The sequence below is a fragment of the Brienomyrus brachyistius genome, chromosome 2 (genome assembly GCF_023856365.1).
Source record: "Brienomyrus brachyistius isolate T26 chromosome 2, BBRACH_0.4, whole genome shotgun sequence".
Lineage (NCBI taxonomy): Eukaryota > Metazoa > Chordata > Actinopteri > Osteoglossiformes > Mormyridae > Brienomyrus > Brienomyrus brachyistius.
In genome coordinates this window covers 13483094-13500112 of record NC_064534.1, presented here as the reverse complement: position 1 = coordinate 13500112, position 17019 = coordinate 13483094, and the positions used below count along the sequence as shown (strand labels likewise).

At 49.5% G+C, this 17019-nt stretch overlaps 2 protein-coding genes across 3 annotated transcripts in view; one reads left to right on the top strand and one right to left on the bottom strand.

The window, feature by feature from the left end:
- The window catches only part of tcf7l1b (transcription factor 7 like 1b), a 611697-nt gene that overhangs the window by 541477 nt on the left and 53201 nt on the right, over window positions 1–17019 (bottom strand). The window lies entirely within an intron of this gene.
- LOC125711381 (phosphatidylethanolamine-binding protein 4) overlaps window positions 1–17019 on the top strand; it is a 73095-nt gene that overhangs the window by 24364 nt on the left and 31712 nt on the right. For both annotated transcript variants that reach the window (XM_048980217.1, XM_048980227.1), the window contains exon 4: window positions 4249–4347. In XM_048980217.1, coding sequence (XP_048836174.1) covers window positions 4249–4347 — 99 coding nt within the window. The remainder of the gene's footprint in view (window positions 1–4248; window positions 4348–17019) is intronic.

Below are 17019 nucleotides of genomic sequence, written 5' to 3'. Positions count from 1 at the left end.
CTGCTGGCCACTATCGGGGGGGGGGGGTTCCGTCGATGTGCCGTGTTTGCAGGAATGACCCCGAGCGTGCAAACTCGCAGGGCGTCCCATGGGGGCCGACGGGGCGGTTTATAAATCCGTCCCTCGTGACTCGTGTGTCCCGTGGCCACTAAGTGTCTCACGACTGCTGTTTATTTAGGAGTTTTAACCTGGAGCCCAAATGAGAGTTGCAGGTCCATTCTTGGTTGAACCCTTTCTCTCCATCTGTTAGGCTGTTGGCCGGAGGCGGGGGCTGTCCGCGAGGTGCGGCTGGAGATGCTCCGTTCGGGCGGGCTGACCGCGGGCTTAGTTTGGGCCATGCTAGTTTTCCTCCTGATCCCTAACCCCGCCTTCCTGTGCTCTTCAAACCGCGCTTGCCGTTCCGATCTCCAGAGTATGTCCCCCAGGACAGCCCCTCTCTCCCGGTGCTCATCATCCTTGGCCCTAGCCCTAAGCGTCCCCCCCCCCCCCCCCCCGACACCCCCTGCCCCCTCTGCCTCCAGTACGCCGAGGAACAGCCGTGGCCTAAGTACCCAGGCTCCCTGCAGGGCCCACTGCACTATACGGGGGCCTTGCTGGAATCCCCCACAGGGCACCGGGCTCCGAGCTTTGCCCAGCCAGAGAAGGGTGATCCCAAGAGGCTCCAGTCTTGGTGTCTCCACCTTCAGGCTGGGCCCCCGGCATGTTTAATAGCCCCCATCTAAGCAGCGTGATCCTGGGCTGATGCGCCCCCCCCCGACTCGACCCCCATCCTGGACGATTCATTAGGCTGCCATGGTGGCTGGAGGAGCTATTGTCGAGGGAGGAATAGATAGTGCTCCCCTGGTGCCTCCTGAAGGATCTGGACCGTGTCACATGGCCAGAACTCGCAGCGTAACCCAGCCTTGCACCTCGGAGCCCGACGAAACGCGACGGACTTTTGCTTGATTAAACATGCTGTCGCAAAGAATGACTCTCGTCTTAACTAAGAGCGATATTGCTCATGATTTGCTGTTTTGCCCTCTGTCATTAGGGAGAGGTTCTTCATGTGTAGTGACGTTAGTTAGTTACTGTCCGTAGCTGGCGTGTGTGAGCAGGGAGCGTGAGAATGAAGTAGCTTATTGCCGATGCCCACTCCTCCCTCTCCAAGAGAGTACTAGACTGGACGTAGCGCTATCCGGGACAGCGTGATCCAGCTCTGATGCGGGGGGGGGGGCAACCTACAGTCTGTGGCTAGTCTCTTTCCATGAACACTCCCATTGTAACCTCTTTTTAATCAATGTTACTGGGGGGGGTCCCCATCAAAGAGGTGGGTCAGCTACGTTTGAAGTTATGGATTAGCGTGGTCTTTTGTAATCCTCACAAACTGGTTAGGTAGCAGCTGTGTGTGTGTCTGTGTCTGTGTGTGTGTGTGTGTGTATGAGAGAGAGAGGGAGAGAGACAGAGAAATAGAGAGACAAACCACAGCCCAGAAACTTCACACATGGAACGGGCTGGATTGGATCCGAGTATATCGGGTGGCAATTCCGTTTGAAAGCCTCACATAATAATTTATCCATTCTGCACTGGTAATGAGCCTGTCTGCTATCAAGTAGCTTAGGCATTTAGCATTTAGCCTGTAGTCTATAGCCGTAGGCTCCAGGCACTGATGAGGAGCATTTTACTTCCGATTCTGAGGGTATGCAGTTTATCCATCCCGTACGCCGTTTCAGCGGCTAGTGTGGATTCGATGTAGAACCATTTGGCATCCCCTCTCATTCGACCCCAGAAGACGTTCATCCAGAACCATTATCGCGGTGTCACCAGATTGTCGCGGGGAATCCGACTTAGAGACGCATTTTCTCAACGTCATGGCTGTACCAAAAGATGAGGCTCTGTGCCGATGGCACGGGCTGTGCTCCGACATGCCTTCCTAAGGATGAGATCCGAGAGGTTGGGAGCCCGCTATCGCAGCTGCCGTTTTACCGAAGGTCTTTTAAATCTGCTTTAGAGGACTGGAATCCGTTACCGGATCTATCGTTTCAACTAATGTCAAATAGAGAATTGGCTTGCAATCGCCGCTCGCTCAATAACCGGCGCGTAATCGTTAGATAGTAAGCGGACGATGACGATGGCCAAGGGCTGCCTATGAATTTCGGTCCCTTGAAAACATGTCTGTAACGGGCTCTGCCTATCTCTCGGACATTGACAAAATGAACAGCTCTGACGAGAGACAGGAATACAATTATGACAGATATCAATATGCGTCGGCCGTCTCCGTGGAGCCTGTTTCCCTTGCATATCCGTCTGCAATTAATGTGCACCCTGACAGATGGAAGTAAAAAGGGTGCCTGTAACAAAGAGCGAGAGAGGGGGGAGAGGGAGAGAGAGCCATGCCACAATGTGTGAAGCGATGGCATCAGGAGGGGGGGGGGGGGCTCTCCCCTCTTCTCCATTTGTGGGGTGCCAGCTGGGCTAGGCAGCTCCTTGCAGGTACTGTTTCTGCCTCATGTGCGCTTGCATGCATGCGCGCACCTACCGCAACAATGGCACGCACGGGAGCATTTTTTTTTCTTTCCTCTTTTTTTTCTTTTTTGTGTTGGGTTTGGCAGGTTTTGCTTAAGCAGGCCGTTAACGTTCTCAAATGTAGGAACGGGGCCACAGATGGCCGGGCTCAACTTTTAGCTTAATCTGGAAATGTCCTTCTGGGGAACGTTCACTGATGTCATAACTGAAGGGAAAATTCTCTTGGGTGCAGGTAGGGGGGTCATTTCGATGCGGCATGTGAGATGTGAAAAGTCATCAGAGCCATGAGAACCACAAGAAAAAGAAGTAGTGTTGTATCATGTGGGTGCTTGGATAATTTGGGGACGCCAGCCCCGTGTGCGAGCCCAGCTTCCGATCGCAGAGGCTGCCCTCGGGGCTCAGGCACGCTGCAAACGCGGAAGCCTGCCTCTGTTCCCGGCGAGGCCTAAGCGCGGATGATGGAACTCGAGCAGACAGGTTGACGTCTGGCGTGTAAGCTGCCCGGGGGGGGTCAGTGAGGGACAGCCCCCACCCCTCGCTCTGACAGGCGGGTGGGCAGATGCAGTTGTCGTTTGCGTGTTTTGATTGTTACTCTGAGGCTCCGGAGCGGGGGGGGCTTTTGGTATGATCCCATTATTAGGCTTATTGCGGTATTTCAGGTAGGCTGAGTCTTCCGCCAAGGAAATGAATGTCGCAGCGAAAACGGGTTCCATGCCGCCCCTATTTACCCGGTGTACTTATCGAGCGTGTAGGCGAACCATAAGTGCATGAGTTTGTAATCTGTGACGTCTGGGTCACCTTGGAGCATTCCGTATGCTGGCAAGGGGAGAAAAATGCTCTTTCCATTGACAGGAAGGCCTGTTTAATCTATCGGCCTTTGGGGAATGGTTCTAGGCGTACCCGGGCGCATGTTCTGTTAGATGGCATCGGATGTCTGTGATGGCGTCACCGAGAATATTTAGATCCCACAAGGAGCCACACTTCGGGAGTCGTGACCCGTTTGAACTAAGTCAAGGCGGCGTCAGTGTTGACAGGAAGTGACAGTTTAGTCATCGAGAACCCGGCAGAATGTCCGTAGTCTTTGGTTGCCTCCATCTTTGAGATTTGTGGAAATGGCAGTGATGATCAGCAGTTGTTTGCAGCACTTTGGGTGCCCATATTTAGTAGTTTTTTTCCTCTTTTTTTTCCCCCTGCCCACTGTGATCCCGGCTCATCGGAGGTGTCTGGTTTCTAGCCACACGGAGACCTTGTTGGATCGCAGCAGCTGTGATTGACGTCTCCACTCGGGTTTTTGGAAAGCGTGCGAAATAAGAAAGCCATCATATGGTCTGGCAGATTTTGGGCAGAGAACCAGGGATGGCAAATGTGCTCATCGCAACAATTCAATCTGCTCCCATAATTCTACAACTTTAAGAGACAGACAGAAAGGAATATTTTAGGCAATTAAGCTGGTCGGTTATTATCTGGAGCCCCGGCAACTGTGAAGGAATCTTTACTGGGGAAGGAAAAACTAGCCGTGAAATAAAAGGAGAAGGGAGCATGAAAAAGAGAGATGAAGGAAGATTTTCTGAAAATGTCTGATACAGAAGCATGCAGATGGTTCATGCTGTCTCCAGCGAAACATGTGCCTCTTTCCTGTTTAAAAATGTGATCTCGGTAGCTGCGTGACGGTCAGTAATATTTGCAGAAAATGGGCTTTTTTCGAAGGAGTGACCGGCACCTATTCCCTGTCTTTCACTTTGGCAGGAGAAGAAGTACACGCTGATGATGGTGGACCCGGACGCGCCAAGTCGCTGCAACCCCACTAAGTCCCACTGGAGGCACTGGCTGGTGGTGGACATCATGGTGAGCGCCCCAGTATGAGATAGGGTTTGGCCCAAGACCCACAGAGGCTTCACCAGGCTTTAGGTCCGGGGGTTGTTTGTCAAGGTGGTAGGGGCGAATACTAGGGTGGGGCTAAAAGCTGATTGGCCCCTGGAGTACCCCCTCCTCTGTCAATCACCAATTCAAAACATCTCATTGGCTAATGATAAGATTAACCCCTCTATATGAATTATGCCCCCTCTTGTTCCCCCTTAGAATCGTCCCTGCATAGAAATGTGCATGGGGGGTGCATGAGCGAATGCGGTCCAGGGGTCTTCCGGCGTTCCCATTTTATCGCAGCCCTCAGCCCTGTCACTAAAGCAATTATTCAGATTGTACCCCGGGGGTTTGGGGTGCAGGTCTGCTGTCAGCTGAGACCCCCCCTGAAAGCGTGTGGGACCCTGAGGGGAAGAGGGTAGCCTGTGCTTGCCACACATGCTGGCTGGGCGTTTAGCAGAAGACCACCCTGCTCACCAAACACAGATGTATTTAAAAATCACTGACTTGGCACTGGAATGTCTTCACATAATGTTCTAGATAACAAGGAAAAAAAACACGCTGCTGTTAAAAACACTTTGGGGAAAAAATTGTGAATTTCCCCACTCCCTGTGCGCCTCGCACTCGTGTTTCCGATTCGTTACATAATTACGGAATAAAAATATCGAGTTAGTCATCGTGCCTGCCGCTTTGGAAATGTTTTGATTCGCTCTTGCCTCTGTATGGGAGGCTCGCTGTGTCTGAGCAACCCTGTTTGATCAGCGCTTTATCGGTTTAATATTGACATTTCCCGTGCCGTTGAGGCCAGCCCCCAACCCCCGGTGGGTGGGATGTCGTGCCTGAGGTCCGAAGCATTGTCGGATATATTTTAGTGTGGGATGGTGGATCACCCGGGTTTGGGGGGGGGCGGTTTCTGGGTGGTGGTAATTAAACCGTATCAATTTTACGGCAGGGATAGAGTGAGAGCCCCCGCTCAGAGGGGCATGGGGCATCTGGGAAGGAAGTGCCGGACGGCAGCACGCGAGACTGCTCCTCTGCGGCGCAGCACCCCTCGCTTCTCCCACCCGGTCGGGAGGTCTTGGCGGAGCGTCTGGCCCTCATCTGCTCCCCGGGAGGCCCCCAGCTCACCCCCCCCCCGCTCTCGCGTTCCCGCTCCCCTCCGTCTCTCCTCATGTTTCGCTTCCCATCCGGGTGCCGGGATCTGTTAGCGCGTTTCGACACCAGCCTGTGTTTTCACGCCAGTATGTGTTTGGTTGCTGATTGCCTGTAATATTCCAGCCGTCCTGGAAATGAAGGGGACGTTCCGATCAGAGCCCGTGGTTCCGAAACTGAGATTCCGAGGTTCTGAGGAGATGCAGGACTCTTAAGGTTGATGTTGATGCCACAGCTTCTCAGCTTTACGTTAATATTTCCAGGGAGTAGATTGATAATGAGGCAGAAATGTTCTTGAGGAATTTTTGACAAAAATCAACAAAAAGCAATATAGATGCAGAAAAAATAGGCACATATAACCCATCTTTCATTTTCTTTTGTTATTTAAAGAGTGTAACTTTTTGGTGCAGGTGTCAAGGTATTCTAAGATTCTCATTATGTTTTTGTGTTTTATTATCATTAGCGTTAGTATCTTCATGGTGATCGCATCCACAGAATGTCTCCTTTTTCTTTGCCCAACGTCCAAGTCTTCCTGCTGAATGGCCAATTCCACAAGCAAGAAACAGGGTGTATTTCAGGACACTCAGATGGACAGCATGTCTACTGTCATTCAGTATTCTATCGCTGTGTGGGCGTCGACAAGGAAGGCCAATGCCACGATTGGTTGCCGCTGCGCTGTGTTGACAGTGCCGGGGATGGTGGTTGGTCAAAGGGGTTAATGAGGATTCTGAGTGATACCTGTCCCTTGTGGGAGGTGTTTAATTGCTGGTAATGGACAAATGACATTCTTTGACCCCAGTGTAGTCGTGGCAGTTGCGCTTGTCAATGTGTGGAATTATCCCTGAATCCCTTCAGGGGAGCATTCTAATGTTTGCTAGTCGACAATCTGAATGTCTTCAAGATTTATCCTTTTTTCAAGATTCACTTTTTTTTCATCTCAAAACTATTACCGGCATTTTAGCCAATCACATAGCTCCTCTTTGTTCTCTGGTGAACCTGTGGAGCATGCCATCGATATCGGGGGGGGCAGCAAGGGAAGGGAGAGTCATCAGTGACCAATAATAAACCATTAATAAATAGCATCCTTTGATACATGAGTATTATCTTCGTCATCCAACTGCTTGACATCACTGCCTTTTAGAAAAAAACAATTAGGGGAGATTTTCTAATGTTTTGAATTTGCATTTAACAGCTAGGGGGATGCACTTGAGATTTAAATGAACCATTGTAGTGGTTTATATAAGGCAAGATTCTAGGGAAGCTGTACATTATTTATCGTGAATTGTTCATGAGGCAGCCAGGGGTAGCTGTATGTACTGTGGGGGAAATTAGAGTATGCTTATATTTAATTAAAAATTTAACGGCTGTGAAACTTACAAGTTAAGTTTAAAAATCTTGATTTACTGATGGTTGTGGAGGGCATTTTCGTTTGTAGCTGTGAAGTTATAAATCGGCCTACAGCATCTACTCATAGTATTTATATCGTTTTATATTTATGTAAAATCTTTCTCCTTCACATACAGACACGTCGGATTACACTCATCACTCATCCTCCATCACCAATCAACTTCTGAACTTATGAAAACAGTACAAACCATTTGCCTTATTCTCCATGCCTCACCATCAGTTATAAATGAGCTTGCATTTTTAAAAAAAGTTTCCAGAAGCGGCCATAGTATCAAAAAGTTTACAGAAAGGCTCCTCTTTCATCTGCTCTCTTTGAGTTAAAAAATTTGCTGTGGTACAATAGTCTTGTACCTTAAAGGGGTCTCCAGCCCCAGAATTCAGGGTGCCTTTGGGAGGTCCGCTATGTGTTATGGGCCTGACTCATACCCTGCCTGTTATCCAGTGTTGTGCACAGTCTCCACTGCGTCTGAGCGCTGTACTCGCCACACTGGGCCGAACCCGAACCTTCGCACCATCCCTTTGTCTCTGTATGAGTCTCACGGCGGACGGCTGAAGCGAGTCGTCTTTACTTCCCTGGGACAGCCGGGATGAAGTCGTTGCTCCGGCTCCCTTCCGCATATGGACCCTCGCCTGGTGAGACTATCAGTTCACTTTTCCTGCCGGTGAGGGTCAAGCTTTTAGTTCCCCCCCCCACCAAGATAAGACATGTCCCAATTTCCTGTGTTTTGCCAGTCAGTTGTCCAGCTCTCTTTTTCCGGGGGCTGACAGCATGCCCTCTTTTGGCTCCCAGGAGACGTGACATGCTGGGACTGAGCAGCAGCGCATCAGCTGCGGAGAGCAGTTTTGCGGCTCTCATGGACACATGGCTGCGCGGCGGACGGTCCTCCCATTTGCAGCTGGAACCCTATGAAGCTGGAGATGGCTGAGAACTGAAAGTTCATGCTTTGTTTGACCTGCATGTTAATTAACAAACCATAAAGCACCAGGATCTCCAAGCTCTCTATCTTCCTTATGGGAAAATCACCCCCCTTGCATGCACTGTGATGTCTGGGTCTGTCCAGATGTTTCGTCGGAAAGTAACAAAATCCAAAAAGTGCCCTGATCATTAATGCCGTCGGAATGGATTCCTGTAGCGGGTAAATCTATGCATTGATCAGTCCTTACGATGAAAAATGAATGTCTCATCTCTACTGCTGTTCAAATTCAGGTATCACTATTGTCACATTGCTCCTTTTTTATCGGTTAACATCGTCATTTACGTTTACGTTTATCTTATTTTACCGACACTGCTGTCCATGGTGACGTACAAGTAATAGTCTATTACAAACATTGAAATTACTTTTATAAAACTGAAATTTTAATGATATTGCCACATGCTGTACTACTGGGGTAATGAGCTGTCTTGTACAGGCCTAGTCACTGTCAAATAGCATAATATACCATTGAACCTCTAGAACCATCATTGTTTGAATAATTTGCGCAAAAAAAAAAAAAAATCTGAAAATGGTTTGATCCTTTTAGCCAAATCCAGGGTATGTTGACCATTTCTGGAGTGCTCACATTAGAGTAATTTGGTACATGTTGTTTGCTAGTAGGTCTGACTGTTTTGCATAATCTTAAAATTCGATGGACTCCGGCCCAGCTCCGCTGTGCTGTGAAATCGTGAAACTGTTACACCCCCCCCCCCTTTTTTTCTTCAACATATTGACATGAAACTTGCTACCGTTGACCGTACCCTTTTTTTGACACGTTTTTTTTTTTTAAATGGTCGTGACACTGGATTAATGACAGCGGTGAAGAATACGGTGCTCAGAAATGTCAGCTGAGTGATTGGGGGGGGGGGGGGGGGATGTAGATCGCAGTGGATCCGAGAAGATGTGCGGCGGGGGAAGAGCGGTACGGCGTGAGCGCATCCTCCCGGCGGCCATGTTGTTTACTCGCCGCCGTCGATTCCGACAGCCGGCAGGGAAGACAGCAGCTTTGGTTTTGAGGTTTTCCGAGCTGCTCCTGGGCGGCTGCCAGGAGAAGGGGCAGCGCTGCAACAACGGCAAAGCGTCTTCCCCTCAGGTCACGTGCACGATTACATAAGGAGCCGCCGCGGCGTGGGGCTCGGCACCTTGGCGGAGCTCTGAAGAACACCGCAGATTCTTCTCTTATATGTTCATGTTATATAAATATATATACATTTTATTTTGAGAGCTGCAAAATATCAGAAATCCATAGATTCATTTTACCAGATGCAGATGAGGGGGAAAAATGGAAAATATACAATATAAATTAACCTCAGTTTTTTTGCAGGTCACATAACACATACTTGTATATTAATTTATAGCTGGAAATTGCATATATTACACATAAGCGAGGATAACTTCTAATAAGCCTTGTTGTCTCCCACATGGGTGATTTTAATTTGTTGGAAGAAGCATTTATGTGAGCAAGCAAGCGGCTTATGGATGCTGGACGCGAGCTCTTCCTGCGAGTGACCCTGCTTAGGTGTACCTCAGGGCTCTCTCCCGAGACCAGCCCGCAGTTTTCCGTTCATGCTTCCCCTGGCTCTCTATGGTTAAAGCGCTCCAGTATCGCAGTGCTCATTAAGTAAATATCCTGCAGGCTTTAACGGATGATCCTCTGCAGTTTTGTCAGGGTGCATAGTGGAAATCGACTGAGTTACATCCAAGTGCAGCAGTTCATTTGATTTAACCGTGCTGATCATTTTATTTATTTCTTTCTCTACATGCCTGAAACACACCTGCCCTCCCCTTATTGCTGAGTGCCCAGAGTTCACTGCTACTGAGCATTTCCACAAAAGTCAGCTTGTTTCTTTAACTTTCACCATGCTGTTATTCTTTGCCTGGCACTCTGGAAGCTGTAACCAAAGAAAAATCTGTTTCTCTCCTGTCAAAAAATCTGATATTAAGTATAAATGTAAGTGAAACGGTTACAGTCCGGACTATTTGAATTCCATTCTGTCAGTTCGATAAAGCAATGTGTAAATAAATGTTAAGCAGTGAATGTGTTTCTCCCATCGACAACTGTGCCTCTGTAAAACGTCAGCCATCGAGACGAAACCAGAAAGAGCGGCAGAGCTGTGACACAGGTAATCTCTCCTCTCCTCTCCTCTCCTCTCCTCTCCTCTCCGCATAGTGATCAGTGAATGCCCCCTCACATTGGCCGTGACTCAGTCAGGTATCCCCCGTCTCATTTTCCTGAAACGCTCTCACCAGTCCCACCGCACCGTTTCCAGTCATTTCCGATTGCTTGTGCTCTCTTCATCCTCCTTCTGCATCTTGTCTTTTTGTCACTGGATAATTGGTTAGGCTGCGTTTGGTTTGTGGCCTGTCACTCAGTCAGTCACCCGCTCATTCATTCACTGTCAGGCACCCTCTCGTTCATTCACTCAGTCAGTCACCCGCTCGTTCATTCACTCAGTCAGTCACCCTCTCGTTCATTCACTCAGTCACCCGCTCGTTCGCGCATTCACTCTCACTGACCCCCACATTCACTCATATATCATTCATTCACCAACTCACTCACCCATTCATTCACTCACATACACTCTCACTCACTCTGTAGTTCTCCTCCCTATGTATGAGGTTTCCTTGCTGTTTTCAATGCTGCTATGGGTCTCGGTCCTTCCAGGCTGTCGGCCTCGCAGTATTTACACATTTATCCCTGTATATCTGACCTCGGCTTCTCAGAGGGCTGCTGTACGTCCTTTTCACACGGCGGGGGCACGGGAAGGTTTCATCTTCCCTTTGCTGCTAGCAAATTATCCAGAAACTTTAGTGAGGCCAGCATGAGAGATTATATTTACTACTTTCGTCCCCTTAAGCGATGCCTGCGAACACGAAATTCTGAATAAGATTTTAGACTTTAAATTAGCTACCGTTTTAGTTACTGCGCTCACAATAAACCCATTAACGAGGACCGCAGGTCGGCGGGAGGACTGTTGTTTATTTTTTTAAATTTATCGCGTCTCATTGCGACTCCGCCAGCCTTTATTCTCCGGCTGAGCCAGCGAGGAGAATAATTGCAGCAGATGGTAACAAGGTATCGGCGAGACTTTGCATGTCGAGCGAACCAAACTTATATCCACTAGTTTGCCGCTCACCCGGGTGACCCTGCCCCCTCCCCCCAGCTTGAGTGCGATTCAGGATTCCCTCCAGCCCTGAATTATTCCCCCCCCCCCTCTTATTTTCCCATCAATCGCGGACAGTTTCAGAGCTGCGTTCCAACAGCTTGCACCTATAGCCCCACTCAGCGTCCAGATTGCCTACCACCCCCCCCCCCACCACGATCCCCGTTCCCCTCCTGCCAGTGTCTTTAAGTGATGCAGATGTTTCTGTTTTGCTCTCGCAGTGGTAATTAAGAGTGGAGCCGTTGGAATTTGAAAAGCACAGTCTGCTTATGTAAATAACCTGCTAGCTGCACGCTTCTCCTTTGGTGTCCACGCCCCCGCCCTCCCACCAACTCTCTGGTTCGCGGCGCGGGGGACCGGCAGGGAGGGAGGGGTTACGCACAGTTAAATCATTGTTAAAGATTTAATTAGAGCGCAGGCAGTTCTGTTTATGGGTTAACCCTTTAGTACAGGCCACACATCAAAGGCCGTCGAGCGAGGATGTACTGCTGCCCACATAAGTCATGCGTCCCATGGTGGTGATAAAGTGATGGAGATGTTGGTCAAAAGAAATATTAGCAGAGTTTGAGGCCGAGCATATCGGACGTAGAAGGAGCATCGTGAGATTGATGACTTTGTGACCGACAAAAATGCAAGTAAATGCTGAAGCCACGGGAAGATCTGTCAGGAAGGGCGGCCACATGCAACCGGGAGAGCGTGCATCGCTTGTGTCATGGGGGGAGCCCCCTCTGGTTTAGCGATTAGCCCCTGTGCTGCATCCTGATATAACCTGAGTGTATCTAGATCGTTAGAGGCGCCGCTCCCTTAGCTTTCAGCCGCAGAGATGCGTTACGAACTCGCTGGGCAGGTGCATCATCGGCCTCACCCCATGCACCCCCACCCCGGTGCTGCGGGGGCCGCACTCACAGAAAGGGGGAACCATGCTGTCCCACGCTGACCTCCATGTGCATCCAGATGTTCCAGCTGTAGGTATTTCTGTATGTATGGTGTGCAGGCCGTCAAGTCTCTCCAGAGGTCACTCGTCGATTCTGATGCCGCCTGAAACACGTTTAACAAAGTCAGCAAAGGACAGGATATAAGAAAACACTGAATAAAGATGAGCTAAGTTTCCAGCGACCGAGTTGAGTTTCACGATCGCGATTAAGCTGTTAACCACTGGATTAATTAGCTGTAGTTAAATGATTGTCATTTAATAGTCTGGCACACGAGGACAGATCCCCTAACCCACGGGTGCACTGGGGGTAACCTTGTGACCTTGGTGCTTGCTGAGCATGACCCCCTTCATCCAAGGTCACCAAAGGACAGCGATCTCGCGTCATATTTGGCAGCCACGAGGCTCCAGCCCGATTCGGCTGGCGTTTCCATGGCGAGGATGCACTCCAGCGCCAAACAGTGGAGTCACTGTGACAACGCCGTACAGCTGCAACGTGCCGTGGCTGGGACTCCCCCCCCCCCCCCCCCCCCCCCAAAGAGGCGGGTGTGTCAGATGTCAGGGTGTGTGTGTGAGCATGAGTGTGTTTTTTTAACTCCCTTCCACGATGGTCTGCTTCTTGTAGGGCGTCATGAAAACAGGGAGGACTGCAGTGCTTTGTAAAGATATTTAAGACATTGTGACACTGTGTCGTCTGTAAAAATAAACCTGAAGTCGCTGGTAAGTCTCAGTCTGCAGGGAGAACAGTACACAAAGGAAAAAAAAATGGACAAAATGGCATTTTCCTGGTTTATGCTGGGCAGCACTCAGCCATTCAGGCCTTACATACCATACCTCTGGTCGTGTTCAGTAAAATATGAGTTATGGTGCCAAAATTACAGAACAAAATCTAGTGTAATACTGAGTATTGTCCGAGTAAGAAGTCGCAAGTAATATGTGGATTTCCTGTACACTTTCTTGCTTCTAGAGTAAAACCACTCATTACCCCATAAATTAATTGTGCTTATGGCTCATATTATGACATCATAAATCTGGTGTGATATCCAGCATCTGTACAGGTTATTGCCAATTTGAGACTCAAGAGAATCATCGGCATTCTGTACATTTGCTTTGCATTGTAGGTAGCAATTATGTCCGTGTGCCTGCCAGCTCTTCGTTAGCGATATTAACGATGGCCGCCTGTCAGGCTGCGTGGCAGTTTGTCGATTAAGCCTGCAGTGTGTCCTTACCGCTGGTGTGCCTGCATGTTATATAAGTGGTGCGTCGTGCCGTTCCGTGCTGGGCTGCGGCGGTATCCAGCTGGTTTGCTGCGTACCTGGGAGTAGGCCGATGTCTGCCGGATTTTAGCTTGTCACATTTTTAGGACCATTCAGGAATAGGGGCGGCGATGGTGTAATCTTAGTGTCCAGCGTGGCTCTGTAATTACTCACTTAAATTAACCGGCGTGCTTTTTATAGCCTTTGGGTCGTCTGTGTCTTCTCTTCAAATATTAAGGTCATAAATAGCTTCAGATAACAGAAATGTTCGAGCTGTCATCCACTGTAAGTTTTTAGGAGCTTTCAACTTTGTGACAGCTTAGAATTTAATATAATACGCTAAGTCGGTTGCCGTTGCGCCAATTCGTTTGTTTTATCTGTTTATTTTTGTATGCGCTTTTGCCTCAGTTCATTGTTAGCTATAATGACCTCTGAGTCACGCTGTTTTCACGGAAAGGGTGTTGTGCTGTTTGGTTCACTGCACGTAAGACCGGGACTTGGCTGTATTGGGTGTGGAAGCTCGGTCTGCACGAGTCGTAGTTAGTATGAGGCTGACCTGCCGGTCACCGGGGGAGGGAGCGATTGCAGGGGCGAGCGGAAGCCTGTCAGCTGTGTGCCGGGACCCTCCCGTCAGCCAACCAGCGTGCTTTAAAAACAAGGCCCCAATGGGTATTAGATCTAGACTTATGGAGACCACAGGGTGTTCGGGGATTTCTGATCCCCCAACTGATGTCTCCAGACAATGCAGCTTATTAAGTGGTTTATTTAAGTCAGGGTTATAAGTTAGCTGTGATGGGTTGTTCTCTGCCTTGCGCCCATAGCCTTTGGGACAGGCTCTGGATTCCTCACGACCCTGAATACGACAGACAGTTACTGAAAATGGATGGATGGATTGTTGTAAGTTAGAAGGCAACCAGCATTCGGAGGACATGGGGGTGGGGGGGGGGGGTCTTGCATAAGGTCAGGGGGTCTTTCCTTAAAGCCAAAAGGTCATCATGTTTAGTAAGGAACATGCAAGAGTCTGAGCTGCCACCGGTTAACGACCTGAAAACCAGCAAACGCTAAAATCCTCACTGGCCAGTACTGGATTCCCCCCCCTCCCCGTACTTGCAGGACTCTCCCACATCTTCTGCGGTCAATCCGGGGGCGCGGAGGCAGCTGAGCTGGAAATGGCCACTCCACCCTAAACCCCCCGGACCCTTGACAAGGCCCGTGACAGCAAGCGGGTCTGCAGAATCCATCAGCACCACAAAACAGACACTGTCTGCGTGGAAAAAAGGAGAATCAAACAGCCCCTAGATATTGCAGAAAAACCCAACCGCAGAGCAGATGTCTACACATACTGGAACATTTTAAAACTTCATTTCCGACACATTATAAAAGTTATTTATTTATTGTTGTGGATTTCATGCCATGTGTCTGAGCAGACCAAGGGCAGAAATGAAAAGGTCAAATCATGCCACAGCTGCATGTACATATATTTTTATTGTATTATTATTGTTATTTGTTATTAATGCCATCATCACTACGCTGTCATACATGCTGTCATACGTGCTGTCATACATGCTGTCATACAGCATCTGCGTTTTTTGTAATCATCACATTTTGCGGGGTCTAGATTTCCCCATAATGTCATAAAAACCTGTAACCTTTTAACTATCCATCCATCCATTTTCCAAACCGCTTATCCTACTGGGTCGCGGGGGGTCCGGAGCCTATCCCGGAAGCTATGGGCACAAGGCAGGGAACAACCCAGGACGGGGGGCCAGCTTATCACAGACCTTTTAACTAGTTTTATAAAAATCTATGAATGCAGATGAAAAACTAAAATAGTCTTGTGTTTTACTTTACTAAATACTAGGTTACTTATGGTTAAGGTTAGGGTGTGTGTGCATCTATGCATCTGCATGTGTGTTTGCCTGTTTGATTTTCCGTGTGTGCATGCATGTATGTGTGTGTGTGTACTCATCTGGGCATGTGTGTGTTTGTGTATGTTTTCTGGGCATTTGTGTGTCCGTGTGTGAATGTCTGGGCACGTGTGTGTTTGTATGCATCCGTGTGTGCGTGTTTATCTGTGTATGTGTGTGTGTGTGTGTGTATGTGTGCATGTTTATCTGTGTGTGTGTGTGTGTGTGTGTGTGTGTGTGTGTGTGCGTGTTTATCTGTGTATGTGTGTGTGTGTGTGTGTATGTGTGCATGTTTATCTGTGTGTATGTGTGTGTGTGCATGTGTGTGCTTGTTTATCTCTGTATGTGTGTGGATTAGCTTTATATTACATTGTGGGGATCAAAAGTCCCCCAGAATGTGATAAAAGCCTGTTATTTTGACGTTGTGGGGACCATTTTTCAGGTCTGTGAATGCGATCAAAAAACTAAAAATGCTTTTTTGTTTGGCTACTTATGGTTTAGGTTAGGGCTGGGTTAGGGGTTAAGGTCGTCATGTTGGGATTAGAGTTTTTCCCACAGAAATAAATGATTACAAACCTGTGTGTGTGTGTGCGCATTCGTGTGTGCGCCTGCTACCCATTCCTGTCTGAGTCGTAGCCCCCCCCCGTGGCCGGCGCCTTGCGCTCCGGGGAACATCTGCCCGGCGTCGCTGCGTCTGCGGTGGCCACGCAATTCGGAGCAGGTAGGGAGCGTCGCCGGCCGGGAATCTTGCGGGGAACGTCTGGCCTCGTTTGCACACGCCCCGCCAAACAGATTTCTAGACATATGCATCATATTTTTATTCCACTTTGGTTCCACACAAGCACAGATAACCTTACGGGACATTTGTATCTTTATTTATTATTTTTTGTTTTACTTTATCCCCCCCCCCTCCCAGCCCCCCGTACTGCTGCGGGCTGTGGAATCGAGTGATTGATGTCGCTTCCGCGCCGAGGCGCATCTGGGACGCGGAGGCTTCGCTTCGCGGCATGCGGCATGCGCCTTCGCAGTACTCCCGGAGATCGCGAGGCCCTTTAATTGCGATGCGGATCGCGACCTGGCGAGTGTTATAATAGGCACACGCTGATCGGCTGCGCGCCGAGCCCTCCGCAAGCCGATCGCTGACACATCTCCAGTCGTTACAGACCCCGGTCCTCGAGAAGGGAAGGGGGCCACTCAGGATATCTGCACTGCTGCCTCTTACCCCGCATCAATGACAGGATTACCCAGCAGAGAGCCAGGAAAAAGCGAAGGGGAGGACGGACAGTTTCATTTTATTTTTATTTTTTGTTAACAGTCGGGGAACGTAAAATTTTGTGGGCTACACTCTTCACGTGTCACATGCAGGAAAAATATGATGGTGTCTTCCACCTCCTCTGTCATGTCAAGGGGGGGTTCCTCCGCACAGGGGAAGCCCAGGGCCCCCTCAGCCCATCACCTTCCCAGGGGGGGTGCTGCCTGGACGCCGGGGCTCGGGGTCATGCTGGTGTGCTTCGTGGGAGGGCGGGGGGGGGGGGTCCCAGGACCCTACACACAGCCCTAATGCGGGGCGATGATGTGTGACACGGGCAGACAACAAAACCGATGTCTGCCGCATCCTGGCCGGTTCTGCAGACAGAAGCTCTGTCGCCACCCCCAGGTTTCAGCAGCCCCTTGGAGACATTTCCAGCATCCAGGACCCAGTGGGTGGGTGGGGGCTTGTCACCTCACAGAACCATCTTTCCAGGCCAGGCCTTGGGGGCTGGATGTACATATGCTTAGAAATGTGAGAGGACAAAACGGCAACCCAACAGTGATGAGCGGGGGTGCTTTCTGGATTTGGAGAGGACGCTGGACTGTCCTGTGAGA